The sequence below is a fragment of the Physcomitrium patens genome, chromosome 11 (assembly GCF_059467195.1).
Source record: "Physcomitrium patens ecotype Gransden chromosome 11, ASM5946719v1, whole genome shotgun sequence".
Lineage (NCBI taxonomy): Eukaryota > Viridiplantae > Streptophyta > Bryopsida > Funariales > Funariaceae > Physcomitrium > Physcomitrium patens.
In genome coordinates, this window is record NC_143420.1 from 9316423 (window position 1) to 9337633 (window position 21211).

The 21211-nt window shown below is 36.9% G+C and overlaps 2 protein-coding genes across 7 annotated transcripts; one reads left to right on the forward strand and one right to left on the reverse strand.

Annotated features, from left to right (window-relative positions):
- Nucleotides 1-226: 226 nt before the first annotated feature.
- LOC112288232 (uncharacterized) lies at nt 227-6567 on the forward strand. Of its 6 annotated transcripts, none has more exons than XM_073537068.2 (13): nt 238-603; nt 1041-1267; nt 1580-1653; nt 1915-2074; nt 2175-2199; nt 2744-2833; nt 3015-3186; nt 3420-3493; nt 3792-3864; nt 4117-4188; nt 4321-4457; nt 4575-4648; nt 4885-5120. In XM_073537068.2, the coding sequence occupies exons 2-13, from the start codon at nt 1102-1104 to the stop codon at nt 4908-4910; spliced, it is 1143 nt and encodes a 380-aa protein (XP_073393169.1). In that variant the 5' UTR covers nt 238-603; nt 1041-1101; the 3' UTR covers nt 4911-5120. The 6 variants fall into 6 exon arrangements, 5 of the variants coding, with proteins under 5 accessions (XP_073393170.1, XP_024387991.1, XP_073393169.1 ...); XM_024532224.3 differs by lacking the exon at nt 4885-5120 and adding an exon at nt 5754-6567 and having other exon boundaries at nt 240-603; XR_012218450.2 differs by lacking the exon at nt 4885-5120 and having other exon boundaries at nt 232-603; nt 4302-4457.
- A 1891-nt stretch (nt 6568-8458) lies between these two features.
- Nucleotides 8459-10735, reverse strand: LOC112288231 (tubulin alpha chain). Its single transcript, XM_024532219.3, has 3 exons — nt 10357-10735; nt 9963-10197; nt 8459-9754 (listed from the first exon to the last, which is right to left on the reverse strand). The coding sequence occupies exons 1-3, from the start codon at nt 10447-10449 to the stop codon at nt 8727-8729; spliced, it is 1356 nt and encodes a 451-aa protein (XP_024387987.1). The 5' UTR covers nt 10450-10735; the 3' UTR covers nt 8459-8726.
- Nucleotides 10736-21211: the final 10476 nt, after the last annotated feature.

Below are 21211 nucleotides of genomic sequence, written 5' to 3' on the forward strand. Positions count from 1 at the left end.
TTTTACAGAAACCACCCAAGAAAAGCAACGCTTACCTAACCAGTTTCTTCTTTTTTTTTTTTTTTTTTTTTTTTTTTAATAATAATAAGAAAGAATGAAAAATATATTAAAATGAAAATCAACATTAAGAATATTCAAAAAGTTGTAAGCACCATTTTTAAGATCACGGTGTTGTATTTTAACACAATAGCTGGTGCTGTGATGTGCCCCAAACGCATCGCCCGCAACACCGTGCAAATGTAGAGGGTCATGTATAGTATTCCCGTGGGGTCCTTCGGGTCCAGACCGGTATAACATCCCCACAGTATAAATGAGACTGCTTTGAAAGTGAAGCGGCAGCGAGGATTAGTGTCGGATTGGCACTCGCAAAGATGGAACCTCTTCATCATCTTCCAGGCTTCGAAGCAGATTACGCACCGCAAAACGCCGAGTTATGGGGTTGCAAAACTGTCACAAAGTTGCTTGCTTTCAACGTTTCTTGACCTCCGTTGATAGTTCATGCCCTTTGTCACCCACTTCGTAGAATCCATGTGTCCTGCCACCTTTCGATTCCATTGGACACGCATGAAAGTCCATGACGGTGAATGCTGCCTACACGCACCGGTACACTTATCACTTCTTGGTTTTGCAGTTTGCGGTTGGGTGTTGAGATGTTGCTTCTTCTTCATTTTGTATGTTTCTTTTGAGTTCTGTTTGTGTGGAGAAAGGGTTGCTTCTCGTCCCAGCACCTTATTTTTCATCAGCTGCAATCGCTTCTGTAGCTATTTTTGTGACGATGGATGGTTGTTACATAAGCAGACCTAATTTGGCAAGAGTGTGAGATTAGTGTTAACAAATTTGATCTCGAGAATTTTGAGGTGTGGAAAAGGGTGAGATATTTTGGGGTGTGAAGTAACATTTTTTTTTTATGTTAGTACATGGCCCGAAGATTTCAATTAATCGTTTCCAACTGTGCGGGTGATATTCTTCCGTTGAGTGAAAACTGTGGTCTTCTGTAGAATGTGTAACCCGCAATTGCCTAGTGAAGCTGTGATGATCAGGTGACAAAGGCCTCTCCAGCTGAAGATTGGGGTCAAGCGCCGACTCTAAGTGCGGATCAAGATGTGTTTGACAGAGTGTTTGGCTGCATCATGTTGCCTTTGTCAATCATGTACAGGCTCGTGCCGCATGGCGGCCCGCTACATGTATGGGCTTCTCTTCCTCCTGAGCAACATTCTGGCGTGGATTGTGCGTGATTACAGTCTCAAAAAATATCATCTCTTTCATTGTAAGATTCTCAATCCCACTTCCCATTTCAAGGAAAAGAATCATAAGGATGGTTGTGGCAGTACACTGAGTTTACTTCAGCATGAGAATGCAGTCGTACACACCCATTGAGTCAACTTGTAATTGTTAAAATAGGGCTCATGCCATTGCACCTCACGTTTGATGAAATGAATTGATTCTCTCTGGTGAGCTGAAATCTTGAGGGCTTCCGTCGTTTCACACGAGGTTAGTCGCTTTGTAATTCCACCAGTAATCAGCATTACTCTCATGTTCATCTATCCTAATAAATTCAAGTGCATGTACATTTATTCAGATCTTAAGGGTTGTCGAAGCAGCTTGGATTGCGTGGGGTCTGATGGAGTCCTTCGCCTCAGTTTTGGCTGTTTTGTATCCTCTCAATAACTTCGGGATATTACCGAAGAATAGGTGATTTAGCTGCATTTCGTTCCAGTGGTAGTTCAAGTCTCCAGAGATTTAGCTTGTGTGTTACTTCAATTCTAACATCAAGTGGTTAATATGGTTCTGGATCCTACAGAACAAACTCAAGTTTTCTGTTCAGGATTTGTTCTCACTCTAATCTTGAGACACACTTCACTATCCACTGCACCCTGGGAACTTTCTTGCGATGGTCCTTAATAACCATGACAGATGTTTTTCTCTTTCATGTTTCTAACCACAGTAGGGACTTCAAGTACCAAGGATCCAAGAGATTCATGGCATTCGGGATGGTGGCCTATCAAGACACTTGGGTGGGCTGCTCTCATGGTGATGCCATTCCTAATACCACCGCATTACATCGCGATATATGGTAAATCTCCACTTTAATTGCTTCCATTTTTTCGTTTATGTAAAATAATCATCAACTGTATTACTATCTCATACTTGTTTCGCACTGTTATTATGTGCAGGAGAAATTGCAAGGTTTGGAGCTGGGTACGTGATCTACCTCTAATCTTGTGTTCTGCAATGAAATTGTCAGTCTCAGAAGAACATGCGTTTTTATAAAAAGGTAATTCTCTAGTCCGGTACCTATTCAAGTCAGCCCAAGCTCTAGAATAGCTGAAACCTCATGAAACGAGAGCATTCTGCAATAAATTTTAGCTTTATTTCGCAACTAATGATGAGCTGGTTAAGGAACTAATTTACATTCACTGTATATGTCTACTGACAATTAAATGTCTTCACTGGCTTCTAGTCCAGAGCAGGTCTTAGTGAATACGTTGATGTTGATATTTGTAGGCTTGAAAAGACAGTCACATCAGTCGAAACTGGGTTTAAACTAGATGGAGCAAGTAGGTTAAAATGGCAAAGCGTAGCGGAGTACATTGAAATTTATAGGTAGGATTTGGTTAATAGCGGGGCCAGATACTATTGTGTGCCACCACAGCTGGCATGTACTATATGCAGGATAAGAATACAAAATGGTCTTACTCAGATCACTTAACAGGCATGAGTTTTTCCATGTATGGATTGGCAGAATATTCTTGGTTATACAGTTGGTGAGTTTCATTAACTTCATCTACTTCTGGAATGAGGAATGGCTTAATGAAAAATATGAGCACATCTGGTAATTCCCCACCAATCTCATAGCTGAGTGAGAAGTACTATCCTAATAAATTATCAATCTGAGACATACAAATGAAAGCTTGTTTAGCTAATTTCCAGACACTTGAGAATGGCCATCACAGCATCTGGCATGTGTTCAAATATTAACATTCATCACTCACACTAATGCATCATTCTTGCAGGAGAGTGCCCATGATTCTTGTGTCTGCAGTGTGCTTCATGGCTTCCCTCTTCACCATCGGGGTTATGATTGCATGGTTTGTTACAAGCAAGGATTGTAAGCTCAATGTCTTCTTCATCAGCTCCACCCTCTGCCTTGTCTTGTTCACAACACTTCTCTCAGTGAATTCCAAGGTACATGTATTTTCCATGTCACAATGCAGTTTCAATACCACTAGCACAATTCATCCTCAAAAAGTCTAAAAGCCTAAACACTGTTTTATATGTTTGCTAACTTGTATGCTATTGATGGTGAGGACATCATTATTGTAGATTAATGTTCATCACCTAGAGTATAATGATGTGTAATGCTTTCAAGGATGGCATCAATAAGGATGAAGGACTGAGTGATTCTTCATCTTGTGTAGGTGAATGCTGGCCTTTTAACATCAGGTCTTATGGCAGTTTACATTGTATTCCTCTGCTGGTCTGCAATCATGAGGCACATTCTTTACCTTAACAAAAAACAAAATCAACTTATTCAGATTTGTATTCCGATTTCTGCAGCATTGTGATGTTAGAGATTGAAGCTAAAAATAAATAATAAACAAATAAATTATATTTATGACACCAAGCAGGGGCCTTTGTCAAAGTACCTTCAAAAAGTACCTTAGGGTATTGTTTTCAAATTATGTCTATTTGCACATGCACTTCTTATAGTTGAGCAACGGCTTTGTAATGTAATTCTGATAAGGGTAATCCCTGCTGCTCTTCAATGTTGATTGATGGGTGGGCTGCAGTGAGCCACTTTCATCAACCTGCAGAATCCACCCACATCCCAGTGGTGGCAAGTATGACTGGCTAACTATAGTGGTATGTACAACACTAACCTTATCGTGCCTGCAATGAAATCCAGTAACAATAAATAGTACATGTGTAATTTCCTGTCCCTCTTATCCACAAACACATGAAAGTCATGTATTTGTTTTATTTACTTGTTTTCTTTCAACATTGTGAAGACTCAAGTTTGAATGGAAATTTTCAAGGTGTTGCAAGTTCCTGTTGATGCAGTGCAAATCAATGTGAAAAAGCCCTGGGTGTAATTTGTGAACGTGCGTGATGCAGGAATTTGTAGTTGGTTTCGGTGCCATCTCACTGGCAACATTCACCACTGGAGTCCATTTCAGATCCTTCTCTGTATGTTCTCAGTATCATAGACCTTGTCTGCTCAGTCTATCTTCCATTGTCTCAAGCCTTTTTTTTTGCCTCCTGAGTGATTGTAAAAGCTGCTTGAAATGAGTGACCCACAGTTATGCTGTTGTGGATCAGCTTCCTTTGAAGGCTGCGGGTGCAGATGAAGGCCAAGTGCAATACTGCTATGGGGTGTTTCACTTTGTATTTGCCATTGGTGCTATGTACTTTGCCATGCTTCTAGTGGGATGGAGCTCCCACCACACCATTCACAAGTAAGGCTTCCCAATATATATTAGCTTCCTAGGAATTCTTCTTCCCTTCCTTCTAATTTTGTGCATCTATTTGATTTCTTTTTCACAAGATGGATTTGGTGGGGGTGTGTTTGTCAGGTGGAGCATTGACATGGGGTGGACAGGAGTGTGGGTGAAGATTGCAAATGAGTGGCTGGCAGCAGGTGTTTATGGTGAGCTCCTGATATGCTGTTTGACTTGGCTTTGGGGAGGATTGTGGGATTGTGGGTTCTCGTAATGGTGTGTTAACCTTCAAAGGCCATTTGTTTATTTATTTATTTATTTATTTATTATTTACATTATTATTTTCATAGTTTTGGATAGTCTTGGGTGTCTTTGAATGAACTTGACAGCACAAACTAAAGAATACAGTTTTTCTTATCTATTCACATCTAATGTGAGGGTGCAGAATCTCCTTTCAATGAAAATAGTTAGTGTAGTTATCCCTTGTTGATTTCTAATCCAGCTCAGCATCCCCCCCCCCCAAAAAAAAAGAAAAAAGAAAAAAGAAAAAGAAAAGCCACTTGTTAATGCTTATCTGAGGGAATATATACAGTTTTTGGGTGTTGTAAAAAAATCGCTTTGACTTCTCTGAACTTAAATCTTCATGCATTTCAAAATTTTAGACAAAAAAAACTTTTCATCCTAATTTCCAGTGTTATTTATTTTATTTTTATTGATAAAAATGGAGATATATTTAGGATAGAGAGGGATTGAAGAAATAGGATTATTTGACCATGTATATAAGTTTGGAAATTTACTAAATTATTAATTTAATATAAGTTAATTCAATTTAATTTTTTGTGTTCCAAATTGAAATAAAAATCAGAACTCTTTTATATTGCATGAATTAAATATGCCTGTTGTTTGATTGATAGAAATAGATTTTTGATAATCAGTTTAAAAAGAAATATTTATGCAATTATAATTCTTGAAATGATTACACATGAAATAATTTTTACTATTTACAATTTTTATACTTTGATTGTGAATTGGTCATATTGTCTTATTCAAAATACAGAAAAAATTTGTTTACTATATTATTCTTTTTGCAGTCTACTCAGTATATAAACTTTATTGTTGTGTTTTCTATAATTGTTTTCCATAATTGTCTCTATGAACGACTTTGTTTTCCTTACAAAGTTTTGCTTATTTTCTTCAATGTTCACTGAAAATGCCTTTCCATGGTTGCAAGTTCTAAATATAACAAAGAAAATTTTAAATTTAAATTATATTCTATCAAAATTTATAATTCAACATTTTCTTGTTTATGTGCAGTGTGGTCAATGGTTGCCCCTTTGGTACTTAAAAATAGAAATTTTTCATAACAGCATCAAGTATCAACATAAATATATATATATATATATATATATATGACTTAGTTATTGGAAATAGCATTTAGAAATTCTCAAGCTCTTATGCTTTAATAAAATTATATATAAAAGTTTTATTATTGTAAAATTAGAAAACACATCATAAAAGTGTTAGGTCTTTATTATTACGTTAGGTCTTTATTATCATTGAAACTCAATAAAGTTATAACTATCACAATATTATATGATTATTTTTGAAGTTTTTGCATGTAAGAATCTATATTTTGATATATATAGGAGAATGTTAAAACAATCTAGACTTTTATTAAATTGACCCAAATGTCTAAACCATCATTGTATCCTTTTAGTTTCCATTTCCATTCCCTCATTTCAGTGACATCACTATATGATACACACTTGGTCTCAAAGTTCAAGGCGGCTCAACAAAGCTTCAAAATTTGGATCTTGCAATTGAATCAAATCATGTGGATTGTGAAGAAAAATTCATAAATCAGAACTGAAGATTGATATAAAAAAATAAAAATAAAAATGAAATTGGCAGATTAATCTGCCATGGGTTCTCTAGTTTGTATTGGAGGATGTAGGCAGAGTGATCAGATAGGTAGTAAGATTTAATATATGAGATGATTGATGTCTAGACATTATAAAGGATTTGAAGGCAACACTAATGGCTCAAATAACAAGATCTCAACTTCATCTATTGTATAGTGAGCAGGTCTCTCAGTTTCTTCTTGATAAATGCTCTTGTTTTGACTCCACTAGCTTTTGCAACTCTCTTATTGATGTGAAATCTAAGAAAAAAGATAATCCCACATGATGGTTAGAGGGAAATCTTTTGACACAATCCTACTATCAAGATCTTAATGTGAGCTTACTCTCTCATTAAAAGGCCATTGAGCTCAATTTATTTCATTTTTGAAGGATTGAGTTGCAAGCAGTTCATTTGGATGATATTGGGAGTTACATAGTCTTTGTAGTAATAATGTGATTGCCGTGGATTTTACATTGTGAAAACCCAAATTGTAAGTGGTTTGTATCAATTGTATCATGTGTCTGATTAGGTCTTTGACGCACTTGGTAGGGCGAGCCAATCTACACTAATATCTTTGATATAGATGTGGTAATAGCTTCATATTTTGCATCTCAAATTACAATTTTCAAACTACAATTTGGTGCTATCAGGTTTAGTAGAAATATCGACAATTGAGTTTCAATATATGAAATTGGGTACTGATTTCTAAATATACCCACTAGTTAGAATGCTGCAATTAAGAATAGGTGGTACAATTTAAGCATATTCAAATTTCTACAACCCATTTTGGCAACAGGTTCGATGCACAAATCAATTATCTTAATCAAAGTTGTTGAAGATTTGATCTATGGCATTCTTTTCCTATAAAAATCAATTTCAAGCCTATTGACTCTAAAAGACTTTATAAAGCACAATTTTGTGCCATGTTCATGTATGAATGGTCAGAGTGTATTTGGAGCACAATGTGAATGGTCTATGCTGCACATTTCACCACATGGGCGTAATTTTCAATCTTAGTAGATTGGACAATTTAAGGTATTCTCTAAAAGTTGGGATTTATTAGTAAATTTAATCTCTCTTACTCAACTACTAATCCGAACTTATCTTTGTATTAATAGTTGCTTGTTTCACTTCTTGCTAGCTAGCACATCAATGTCTGACAGTAATTTTTTTGCTGTTTTTGATTGACATTGTAATTAATGTTGAAGATGTGGTGAATACAAGTACCTCCCTGATGTGGGAATTTTAACTCACTGCATAACTAATGACATTGCAAGATCACAAAGGTGGTGCGGATGAAAAGATCCCAATAGCAGTGATTTTTTTCACCATTCCTACATTTTGGGAGAAAAGAGATGGAGATTGAAAGATCTCATTGCAAAGTAAAAAAAAACTCTTAAAAGATTTTCCATTGTTTTCTTTCTAACAAACATAGATGAATTTCCTACGTTGTGGATTGATGTTGATTTTTATTATTTCTTTATACCTTTTAAATTCATTAGTGTCCAACTTGTTGAAAAACTTGTAGCAATAGTGTATTTTTGTTGTAACAAAGAGGTGTTTATCTAATATAATAAAAGTCAATGTCTACCTAACAATTCCCTTCTTTTAATGTCAATAGGATAATAACTTGCTTTGATTTGGTAAACAATAAGGCACTTATTTTTCTATTAGTATAGCACTTAAGAAAGAATTCTCTCCTTTGTTGTCTCCAATCATCACTATTCTTGGTAATATTTTTAGTGGCTAAAACTTGATATTACTACCTCCAATTGAAATGTGTTTTGATGTTTTGGACTACTGCAGATATTTTAAAATATTTTTCCAGGATTTTGTTGATTAGAATAGTACTATTACCAAGCATCACATCAAACACTCCATTGCTCTTTTAATTCCACAGACATTTCCTGAGAGAAAAATGCGTAACCTCACTGTTCATAAAGAACATGATTTTAATAATGACTGGAAGTAAAAAAACAAATTGCATCCAACATCAAAACGATGAATAAATATTACATTCGTCTATTGGATTTGGTCACATGACAACGTGAAACATTGCAGGTAATGAAGAATTCTCATGCAACGGATCCGAATGAACTGAGAAACCATATTGCCGCTTTGAACAAACCAAGAGCACTTTGCAGTGAAATCGTGTTACTAGTGAAGCATTTCAACAGAAATAAGTTGCAAGAATTCGAATTCCGAACAAAGAAAGAGTGGGCTCAACGGTAATTGAGTACCGCACACTTCAGTTCTACAATCTCACTGCGAAGTGAAGAACAGTTGTTGTAGGGTGTAAGAAAAAACGAAAGATATCATCCGATGAATGTGTGTTTTTGTACAAAAGAAAACCGCCGACTGGTCGGAGCTGGAACCGAGGTTGGGCTAATATTCCTCGCCTTCGTCCTCGCCATCATCCTCGGTTGAATCCGCACCCACCTCCTCGTAATCCTTTTCCAGAGCTGCTAAATCCTCCCTCGCCTCCGAGAATTCGCCTTCTTCCATCCCCTCACCAACATACCAGTGCACGAAAGCCCGCTTCGCATACATTAGGTCGAATTTGTGGTCCAGGCGTGAGAAAACCTCCGCCACCGCCGTGCTGTTGGAGATCATGCACAACGCTCGCTGCACTTTGGCCAAGTCCCCGCCAGGCACCACCGTTGGAGGTTGGTAATTGATACCCACCTTGAACCCAGTTGGGCACCAGTCCACAAACTGGATCGTCCGCTTCGTTTTGAGAGTGCCCACAGCTGCATTCACATCCTTGGGGACCACATCTCCCCGGTACATCATCGCGCAGGCGATGTACTTGCCATGCCTGGGATCGCACTTTGCCATCATGCTGGATGGCTCGAACACGCTGTTGCTCAGCTCCGACACAGACAGCTGCTCGTGGTATGCTTTCTCCGCAGAGATGATGGGGGCGTACGAGGAGAGCATGAAGTGGATTCTCGGGTATGGCACCAGATTGGTTTGGAAGTTGGTGAGGTCCATGTTGAGTGCTCCGTCGAATCGTAAAGAGGCAGTCAATGACGACATCACCTGCGTGATTAGCCTGTTCAGGTTCGTGTACGTGGGCCGCTCTATGTCCAAGCTCCTTCGACATATATCGTATATGGCTTCGTTGTCATACATCACCGAGACTTCTGTGTGTTCCAAGAGGCCATGGCATGACAAAATGCTGTTGTAAGGCTCCACGGTTGCGCCAGAAACTTGTGGGCTTGGGAAGATGCACATGGAAAGCTTGGTTTTCTTGCCGTAGTCAACTGACAGCCTCTCCAGGAGCAGGGAGCCGAGGCCTGAGCCTGTGCCGCCACCGACTGCGTGGTAGACCATGAATCCCTGCAGACCAGTGCACATGTCGGCCAGCTTTCGAATTCTGTCCAGCGCCAGATCCACAATCTCTTTCCCAACTGCAAAAGCAGCAAAAAAAAAAGAACAAGGTAGAAGATTGTAACAACGTCAGAAACCATAAGTAACCAGGTTGCATGTGGTTCAGAACGGGTGATTTGAAACCTCAATATAACGTTCATGCGGAATGATTTGAGGACAAAGCGCATAGAAGTAATGCTGTCCGAAGAAATTGTATGTAAATTGGTAGCAGTAGTGGTGAGGTCATACTGGTGTAGTGCCCTCGAGCAAAGTTATTGGCGGCATCTTCCTTGCCACTGATGAGCTGCTCGGGGTGAAAGAGCTGGCGGTACGTGCCAGTCCTCACCTCATCAATCACAGTGGGCTCCAAGTCCAGGAAGACACATCTAGGCACATGCTTTCCCGCTCCCGTTTCACTGAAGAAGGTATTGAAGGCATCATCTCCTCCTCCCACTGTCTTGTCACTTGGCATTTGCCCATCAGGCTGCACAGTGCACATACAAAAACTTACGTGCTTTCCATGTTACCTTGAAAACCCCTCTGGATCCTGCTGTCACTCTATCTCACAAATTCGTGAAGTCATTAATATATGAACAATGATTTAACATTGCTTCACTTGACATCATGAACTCTTAAAGCGCACCTGGATACCGTGCTCGAGACAGAAAAGCTCCCAACACGCGTTGCCGATCTGAATGCCGGCTTGACCAACGTGGATAGAAAGGCACTCTCTCATAGCGACTTTCTTATAAACTCGCTAAACTCGAATAGTTTATTTACAATCTTTGAAATTCTCAGCCGGATACTTCGGCTTGAGCAAGATGCAATGCCTGACAACGTGGAGCACGACAACGTCACGAAGCTAATTCATTGCAAAGCAGTGCCTGATAATCTGGATCAGGACTGTTACACAGTATCTACTTCAATGCAGTGCCTAACAATCTGGGCTACGATTCGAAGGGGATCCGGTGCGATGCAGAGCCTGAGGCTCTGAGGATGTTGGTCATATGGGGTTATATACTCGGACATGACGGTTGTAACTCTCTTCCGCTGGCCTCCGGCTGAGTCTGGCGGCTCCGAGATCCTAGGGGGCGCAATCTAACTCACGAAATACTAAGCGTGAGAGTTGGGTGCGTCGGAGCTCACACTTTCAGTGCAACTTTGAAGCACTATCAACAACAAAATCTGCCCAGGTCACAGATCCAGATCGCAGTGCACTGAAAAAAAACTGTTGACTCAATCTTCTGCAAAACTAACTTGTTTGCACGTTGTGGATGATTCTGCAGCCCAGCTCCTGCTTATTCCTCTTATGTTGTGTAGAAGAAGCTCCATTGGAACTGAAGGAGTGAGTGAAAGTGGTTGATGCAGTTAGTTGAAGTTTCAACTGCATCAACCACTTTCACTCACTGACTCTTCTGTCTTTAGTTATATTTTCAGGCTCTGGGCACCAGGTTTCAGCTGAACAGGTGCAAAACGAACTGCTGGGAGAGAATGCAACTTTCTTCATCGATGTTTGAGTCAATTCTTGGTTGTGAAATTGGGATTCCTTTGAAAGATTACTCCGTTCTCCGAAAGCATCGAACCTCTGCATCCTGTACATCAACTAGACCCACAATAGCAATTGACCCAAGGGATGAAATGTTCACTTTTACATAACGGATTTGTTTGATGAATAGAAAGTTGAGAATCATTGTATGTTTGGAATTGCAAATTTTCCAGCTTTAACCTGATTCATTTCTTTGCAAAAGTGAACATAGAGTTTAGTGGTTTCTTTTGAATTTGATGCTAAAAGAAGATGTGTTTTTCTTCTAAATGTCTTGGATGGGTATTTAAAATTTACTTTATTCAGTAGGAACCTAACCTTAAGCTTATATTTCCTTAGAGTTTTAAAATTTGGATGTGCTTCAGTAGTATATACAATAATATGTATATTTTTGTTTGTCTCATGTGCTTTTTAAAATCTTTCTTTTCTAAATATCATTGTTAGAGTGTTGTTGGATGTAACTTGTAGTAGTCAATTGTATAAAAGAGAAGTTAAAAAATTGAAAATGTGTCTAAAGTAAGGACTAATAAAAATATACATCTAGTCTTATATAATTTCGTATTCTATTTGATTGTTGTTTGTCTTTTACAATTATGCATATCTTTTGGCAACAATGTCATTTGTTTTAAACATCAAGTTTCTTATTCACTTGTTACATTCTATTTACAATATATATATATATATATATATATATATATATATATTTTAAATTTTTCTATTAACATGACCTTCTAAGTTTTAATATTTAGTTTGAAAAAATTTCAATCATAAACTCTTACTAAAAAGTTGGTTCTCTTAATCTTCTACCTTTGTTAGAGTTGGTTGTTAATAAAAAAACAAAGCTTCTTATAATTGTTTTATAAATATTAGATTTAAATAAAATATATATTACATAAATAAAAATTATAGTAAATTAAAGTTTTAAAAAACATTCTTAATATATTTCTTATCAAATTAAAAAAATATAAATTAATATTCTATCAAGATTGATTAAAAGAAGTTTTTATTGATAAAAAAAATTTAAGAATAATATTAATTAATTTAAAGGTTTTAATTTAATAAATAAAAATTATATTTTATTTAAATAATATATATATAAATATATAAATATAAATATATAAATATAAATATATATATATATATATATATATATATATATATATACATATATTTCTATTATTTTTTATATTCAAAATGAAAAGAAATTCTTTGAATATAAAAAATAATATATTTAAGAATTCTTTGAAAATATATTTAAGAATTTCTTTTTACTTTGAATTGTTTTGGATTTTAGCTTTTTTTATCTTTATATTCTATTAATAAGGCTTATTTTTTTAAGATTCTAGACTATTAGAAAGCTTCTCTAGAAGTTATTATGAAATTAAACTATTTTTACCTATTTCTATTTATTCATATTACTTAGATAACTATTAGTATACATATGTATATCTATGATATTGCCTAATTTTTTAGAGACAAGTTCTATGAGGAGCAATGATCACATAGTAATGAAGTCTAAGATATGACAAATTAAATGTATTACATATTTTGATTGTTTCCTTTGAAGGTAGTTGAAAAGTCTTCTCAGCCATCGATAATATCCTATTCCACAAGAAAAAGACCACCCTATTATTTGATCATTGTTGAGGCTTTCATAAATTTCTATAAACAAAACATTCATTATACTATCAAGAGTCATTCCTACCTCTAATAAAATCACCAAACATCAAGAGACTTGTCCAAAGTCATGATATCAAGCGCATTATATATTGCCATCTATTTAAGGGAGAATATGTTGTTTTTTTAAGATCTTTACTTTGATTATGTTGCCTTGAAGGCTATAACAGTTGCAATGTCTTATCTAATAAGTCAAAAAATGATAGCTCTTGAGTTGAATCTAAGGAGTGTAGATTCTTTATTTTATTAGGATCACAAAATATAAAAAACTTATAATGAAGGATAAAAGATAGAATATAATTTTCATTGAACATCCTTTATTTATAGCATGGAATTACTTGACTTTTTATCTTTGTTTTGATGGATATTATTAATAAAAAAATTTGATATTTTATTCTATACTTACAAGATTCTTTGTTTACTCCCATATGTATTTATTATTATTATATCCACATCAATGAACAAGATATTCCAACCTACTTTGATATTGCCTTGCTGTCACGGCCATAATCATGTAAGCTAATAACTACATATAGAAATAGGTAGAAGTAAGTAAAAATAGATAAAAGTAAGTTAATTCTATAATATTTAATATGGAAGCTTCTTAGAAACTTCCTAGACGCTGCTTTGACTTCATAGGTGTCTTTAATTGACTTTTTGGATTAGAAACGTGGTCAACAAGTTGGCCATGTGCCACACATGTTGTTAGCTTGAAGATCAAGCTAACTATGTGGCCCACACGTAGAAAAACTTGCCTTATAAGTCAAGGCATGTGTCCTACAAAGTCAACATATATTGGAGGTCCTATAGAACGTCGCCACGTAGCCCATAGTTAGATAGTATATATAGAGACAAGAGTGAAGGCTTCTTCACTCTTGTCAACTCCTTTCTTGCTTCTAGTCTAATTTCAAGGGTCTTTAGTTTTCTTGTCTTTTGGCAATAGCCATTCTAGTTTCTCTTTCAATATATATACTTGTTTATATATATTTTTTTACCTCTCTTTGAGTGAAGGCTCACTTGTCTGAATTGTTTTTTCATCGAGTTCTTTTCCTTGAGAGATTGACAAGAGTACACCTACAATATCAGAGCTTTGTCTAATCTTGATTAAGAGTGGATTACACCTTTTTCTTGATAAGATATAAGCATATTAGAAGTTGCGGATTACCCTCTTCTAAACTAATATTGTCCTTAGTATTTTCTTTGTCCACAAGTCCTCTCTTCTATTTATCTTGAGCGATATTAGACATCTTCCCTCTTCTAAGTGTTATCATCGAAGAACTTCTTGAAATAAAGAGTGCAATGGCACAAATGCAAGAGCAATTGAGGGAGTTAATGCTTGCGATGCATCAACTCAATTTACCACTACAATGAGCAACAAGATTGGCAGGAAGTGAAGATATAGAAATGGTTGGAACTACTTCAACATCTGCACCAAACCATGTCCTTTCTCCTATGGTGGAACGCCCTTCAAATGTTAGAGAACCAAGAATTGCCCTATCCAAGAAGTTTGATGGCACTAGATCTAAATTTCGAGGATTTATCAATCAAGTGCAACTTGTGATTGAACTTCAACCCCAAAGCTATCCAACTCCAGGATCACAAGTTAGATTCATTGATACGCTTCTTTCAGGTTCGGCACTATCATGGTTTTCATCTTTTCTTGAACGACGAGATCCAATATTGGATAATCTAGAGGCTTTTTTGGCGGAGTTTCGATCCATGTATGGAGAACATGATGCAATTCGTGTGGCAACCAATAAGATCCGTATTTTACGACAAGGCAATCAATCAGTAACGTTATATGCTTCACAATTTTGACAACTTGCAACTGATATCAAGTGGGATGATGCTGCACTTATTAGCCAATTTCTCTACGGATTATAATATGAGGTAAAAAAATTAATGCTCAACTTACCTGATCCTCAAACATTGAGTCAAGCAATTGACTTTGCTAAAAAGTACGACAATCGCCTTTTTGAATTTCGATCTGAGAACCGTACAAGTGGACCTCAACGTTACTATAATTCAATGGCAATACCAACACCTCTTCAACACATATATTCGGAAGTAGAGGATATGCAAATTGATGCAGTATGTTTCAAACCTCTTACTGAGCAAGAAAAGACTCGTCGTCGTCAAGAAGGATTATGTTTATATTGTGGAGAACCAAAGTACACTGCTCAATATTATCCAAAGAAACGACGCAATCACAAAATGAGGAGTATGGATGTGAAAGAAGATAATATGTCGGAAAACGAGTTTGTTCAGCTACAATAGGGACCGTTGTCGTATTACGTGCTTTCTTGCTCAAGAACGCGCCGGGCGTCTGGCTGTAGAAGGTAGTATGGAGATTCGCCGATAGTCAAGCAGTCTATCAGTTTTTGACTGCTGGAACATAAACGACTGCAACAATGTACAGTAAATCTATACGGATGCTCTTCGACTGCTTGTCGAAGTCTTTTTTTTTTTTTTTTTTTTTTTTTTTTTTTTTTTTTTATTTCCCAGCCGGTAGGTCTCTAGACGTTACAGAGAACCCCGAACAACCCAAACTGTTAATCTTCAATACCCCTTTGTACTTACGATCTTGTATCCATTGATTGTCCTGTTAGATTAACGCAATAAATTTCATTCACTCCGCATACTCAATCCTATAGACACCCTTTTAATCCTTCAATCACAGACGTAACTCGATTTTATAAAAAAGTCAAGAGTATTCAAACCCACTTCATTTAAAAATCCCGATTCACCATTACAACACTGACTTCAGCAGCGATTGTCTCAGTCTTCCCAAAACTCTACGAAGAAGAAAAATCCAAATTCTATGTCTTTCCTTCCCCGACCCGAAGCATGAAGCTCCTCTCTCTAATTCCCTTGATCTCCAAAAAACCTCCAATGAAAAACCCGAACTGGTAACCTTGCAAAAGCTTGAAAAACCCGCTCCCCCCCGATCCCAAGAAAAAAAAAAAAAAAAAAAACCCTCCCTCCCTAAAACTATATTCTCCCCTAACCTTATCCTCTAAATTTCTTCAATCTTCCATCTTAGATCCGGAATTGGCTCCCGCCGTCAGAGCTTAGATCCGAAATTGGCTCACGTCATCAAGGCCTTCTCCTTCGTTTTTACCTTTAAGAGATCCATTTACCGTAAACAACATTCTCTGAAATGGCACAGAGAACAAGACATCCCGAAACAGAATCGAAACCCCGTAATCGGGACCACATTGAGTCGCCCGACCAATTCAGGTCCCATATTGGGTAAGATGCCCATAGTAACCTGGATGCTCGTGTAATTGGGTCAAATTGGTCTTCGCGTCAGACTGGCTGAGGCCCGTAGTAAGATCCGGATTTTCCCGTAACTAGACTGCATTGGGTTGCCCCACCAATACAGGTCTCATATTGGGTAAGAGGACCCGGATTGGATTCTCAAAATTGGATCCAATTGGCTCCTCGAACCCGTCGTGTGAATTGATCCTTCTCTTCCTGCTGACTCCCGTTATTGGAATCGAACGGAGCATTTCAGTATACCCCGGCTGACTGTAACGGAGTGACTGAATCTGACCACTCAGTATTTGTACTGGAGTTGGTCAATGCTCCCAATATTCGAGGTAACTGAATATTAATAAAATTCCCCTTCTTCTTTTTTTTATTTTTTTATTTTTTATTTTTTATTTTCACTGTATACTCGTGTTACAACACGACACCGTGCGGCTGGAACCTTGCACAACTTCTAGTAAAGGTCATATTCTCTTCTCAGAGCCCTCTCCTTGTTTTACATTAAATGTTATTTTAGGACCTAAACATTACAAAGTCTCTGCCTTGTTAGATTCAGGAGCCTCAGCGTGTTTTTTAGATGAAGAATTTACTAAAAGACATAACATATCTTTAGTAAAGAAAACTAAACCTGTTCATGTAGAAGTCATAGATGGTCGCACATTGTCTTCTGGAGATATTACTCATGAAACCCTTCCTATAGAAGTAATAATCAATGGTCATAATAGTTTTGTAGTATTTAATATCATTAGATCTCCCTCTAATCCAATCATTTTAGGTTTATCGTGGTTAGAAAAATACAACCCTCAAATAGACTGAATTTCTTGAACTCTCACTTTCTCTAAAAGTATAACTAACAGTGTAGCTAAGTAAGTAGAGAGTCATAAGTCCAGTTCAATTAAACCCGTATTCATAGGTGCAAAAGCTTTCTTGCATGCTGCTATGAAAGAATCACCATACATTATTTATGCTACACCCGTTCCTACTAGTGAAAAGACTTCAAGTGGCATTCTAAGCCAATATCAAGAATTTCAAGATGTTTTCGAAAAAAAGAAGGCGGATATACTCCCGAAACATCGTCCCTATGATTGCTCAATTGACCTTCAAGAAGGAGCACAATCGCCATTCGGATCAATCTATAGTTTATCACAAAATGAGTTGGCTGAACTCAAGGAGTATATTGAAGAAAATCTAGCCAAGAATTTCATATGCCATTCTAAATCTCCGGCAGGAGTTCCAATTCTATTTGTGAAGAAAAAAGATGGATCATTGCGGATGTGTGTTGATTATCGAGGACTCAACAAAATTACCATCAAAAATAGATATCCACTACCTTTAATATCCGGACTTTTTGATCAGCTAAATCAAGCTAAGATCTATACAAAAATAGATCTTCGAGGAGCATACAATCTAGTACGCATCAAAGAAGGAGATGAATGGAAGACTACATTTCGAACTAGGTATGGACATTTTGAATACAACGTCATGCCTTTTGGACTTACAAATGCACCAGCAGCTTTTCAACATCTAATGAATGATGTTTTTTGAGAGTTTTTGGACGATTTTGTAGTATGTTATCTAGATGACATCTTGATCTATTCTAAGAATCCAGAAGAACATGAACTTCATGTTCGTTGTGTGTTACAAAAATTAAGAGATGCATGATTCTATGCCAAGATAGAAAAGTATGTATTCCACACTACTTAAGTCGATTTCTTAAATTACATCATTTCAAATGATGGACTTATGATGGATCCTAAGAAGGTTCAAACTATTATAGACTGGAAGATCCCAAAAATGGTAAGAGATGTCCAATGTTTTTTGGGATTTGTCAACTACTATCGAATCTTCATCAAAGACTTCTCTCGAGTTGCAGCTCCACTTACACGTTGGACTTGTAAAGACAAACTCCAATGGAATCAAGAAGCAGAAGTTGCTTTTGAATCTTTGAAGACAACGTTTGTTTCTGCACCAATCTTGTATCGTGTTGATTTTTCCAAAGCATTCTTTATGGAAACAGATGCATCAAACTTTGCTCTGGGTGCGGTTTAATCACAAATGGAAACAGATGACAAACTTCATCTAGTAGCCTTTCATTCAAGAAAATTCTCAGCAGCAAAAATCAATTATGAGATCCACGACAAAGAACTTCTTGTAATTGTGGATTCTTTTCAAGAATGGAATCATTATCTAGAAGGCGCTTCTAGTCCAGTCACCATATATACGGATCACAAGAACCTCGAATATTTTATGTCAGCACGCGTATTAAATCGTTGCCAAGCTTGTTGGAGCATGTCTTTATCAAGATTCGAGTTAATCATCACTTATCGGCCATGAAAACAATAAGGATTATCCGATGCCTTGTCTAGACGTTCTTATCTTGCACCAAAAGAAGGAGATGCAACTTTTGAGCAACAAAGAACGGTTCTCTTGAAGCCGGAACAATTTCATCTTCGAGCAATAAAATCAACATTGACCGTTGATTTAACTTTTCTTAAGCAAGTCTAGTTAAGTATGTCTTCAGATCCTCTTGTTCATAATATCAAGAATAATTCTTCTAAATCTCATGATCCATCTAAATTTGAATTCAAGAACAACCTACTCTATTTCGAAGGACGCCTACATGTTCCAGAAGGAGAAGCACGTTTACGAGTTCTTCAAGCTCGTCACGACTTCCCAGCAGCAGGACATTTTGGATATAATAAGACTTTGGAGCTGATATCTAGGGATTTTTGGTGGCCTCAAATGTGGAAGGCAGTTAAAGATTTTGTACAATCATGTGATGTTTGCTCAAGATCGAAAACTCCTCGTCATCGACCTTTTGGACTTCTTCAGGCATTACCCATTCCAGAACAACCATGGTCTTCTGTTTCTATGGACTTCATTACGGATCTTCCAATCTCAGGTTCTTATGACTCTATATTCGTGATAGTAGATCGTTTTACCAAGATGGCACATTTTGTACCATGTACAAAATCTATCACAGGTGAAGAAACAACTAAGCTCTTTCTTGACAATATTTATCGCTATCATGGATTATCCAAGGATATTATATCAGATAGGAGAACTCAATTTGTATCAAGATTTTGGCAGACTCTTTTCAAGATTCTTAAAGTGGATATAAAACTATCTTCGGCATTCCATCACAAACTGATGGACAAATGGAGCGTGTTAATCAAGTTTTGGAGCAATATTTAAGATGTACCATTAATTACCAACAAGATGATTGGACAACTCTTTTGCCATTAGCAGAGTTTGCTTACAATAGCACGGTACACTCTTCTACAAAACAAACACCTTTCTTTGCTAATTATGGTTATCATCCATGACTTGATACTTTTGACTTTTCAAAAGTTGATAATCCTGTTGCGAAAGATTTGGCAATTCATTTATCACAGCTACATGCAACGATGAAAGCGCAGTTAAAAGAGGCTCAAGAACAACAAAAGGCCAATACGTATGTCTATCGAAAGGAACAACCATCATTCGTCTTGGGTGATAAGGTATGGCTACTTCGTCATAATATCAAGACCACTCGTCCTTGTGACAATTTGGACTATCAAAGGCTGGGACCATTTTCTATTTCTGCACAAATCAATCCAGTTACATATCGTTTACATCTACGAGAGTCAATAAAAATCCATCCAGTATTCCACGTGTCTCTTCTTGAACCATACAAGATAGTGGACATACCAAGAAGACGACAAACTCCACCTCCTCCTATAGAAGTGGACAATAATGAAGAGTTTGAAATAGAAGAAGTCTTAGATTCAAGGCGACGCCGAAATAAATTAGAATATCTTATCCATTGGTGTGGATATGGTATTAGTGAATGCACATGGGAGCCAATAAAAAATCTTACAAATGCAGCAAAGGCGGTGGAGGCTTTTTATTGACGACATCCATCAAAATCAAGATGAAAACCTTTTTTATAAAAGAAACAACATCTAGGCAAGATAACATTCTACTTTCAATTCTTGTTCATAGCTTCGTTGTAGTAGTGGCGCTCAGGAGATGGAGAACCAACAACCAACGGATTCAACTCAAGAGCCTTCATTTGCTGACCTGCCGGACGAGACATTACGATTGTCACAACCTTCAAGACGACGCAATTGAGATGAAGATCTTCAAGAACGACATGTTCTTCCTCGAATAGATGGTGAGATACAACGCGTTTGGTATCACGATTTGGGAAGGGACTCCCGATGTTTGGTGATTGTGCTAGAGGTAGGAACAACTCCTAATGGTGTTCCAAATATTTTATTCGAAGGAAGTTACGAAGGCCTCAACAATGATCAAATAACTGGGTGGTCTTCCCGCCCTAGTATGGGACACTACCGATGATTGAGAGGCCCTATCAATCATCTTCGAAGAGAACAGAGATCAAAGTATGTGGCGAATACAATTCGTCGCATCATAGATTTCCTCAACATATGATGACCGCTCCTCATGGAACTCGTCCCTAAAAATGGGGGTAATGTCACGGCCATAATCATGTAAGCTAATAATTACATATAGAAATAGGTAGAAGTAAGTAAAAATAGATAAAAGTAAGTTAATTCTATAATATTTAATATGGAAGCTTCCTAGAAAATTCCTAGACGCTGCTTTGACTTCATAGGTGTCTTTAATTGACTTTTTGGATTAGAAACGTGGTCAACAAGTTGGCCATGTGCCATACATGTTATTAGCTTGAAGATCAAGCTAACTATGTGGCCCACATGTAGAAAAACTTGCCTTATAAGTCAAGGCATGTGTCCTACAAAGTCAACACATATTGGAGGTCTTATAGAACGTCGCCACATAGCCCTTAGTTAGATAGTATATATAGAGACAAGAGTGAAGGCTTCTTCACTCTTGTCAACTCCTTTCTTGCTTCTAGTCTAGTTTCAAGGGTCTCTAGTTTTCTTGTCTTTTGGCAATAGCCATTCTAATTTCTGTTTCAATATTTATACTTGTTTATATATATTTTGTTATCTCTCTTTGAGTGAAGGCTCACTTGTCTGAATTA

Bases quoted from the DNA above. Each gene is read 5' to 3' on its own strand.
- LOC112288232 (XM_024532223.3), top strand. From the start codon at position 1,102: ATGTGTTTGACAGAGTGTTTGGCTGCATCATGTTGCCTTTGTCAATCA. The intron at 1,654-1,914 runs GTATCCTCTCAA...TAACCATGACAG, and splicing joins GCCTCAGTTTTGGCTGTTTT to ATGTTTTTCTCTTTCATGTT. The intron at 2,200-2,743 runs GTACGTGATCTA...ATGGATTGGCAG, and splicing joins ATTGCAAGGTTTGGAGCTGG to AATATTCTTGGTTATACAGT.
- LOC112288231 (XM_024532219.3), bottom strand. From the start codon at position 10,449: ATGAGAGAGTGCCTTTCTATCCACGTTGGTCAAGCCGGCATTCAGATC. The intron at 10,198-10,356 runs GTGCGCTTTAAG...TGCACTGTGCAG, and splicing joins GTCTCGAGCACGGTATCCAG to CCTGATGGGCAAATGCCAAG. The intron at 9,755-9,962 runs GTATGACCTCAC...CTGCTTTTGCAG, and splicing joins TGCTCGAGGGCACTACACCA to TTGGGAAAGAGATTGTGGAT.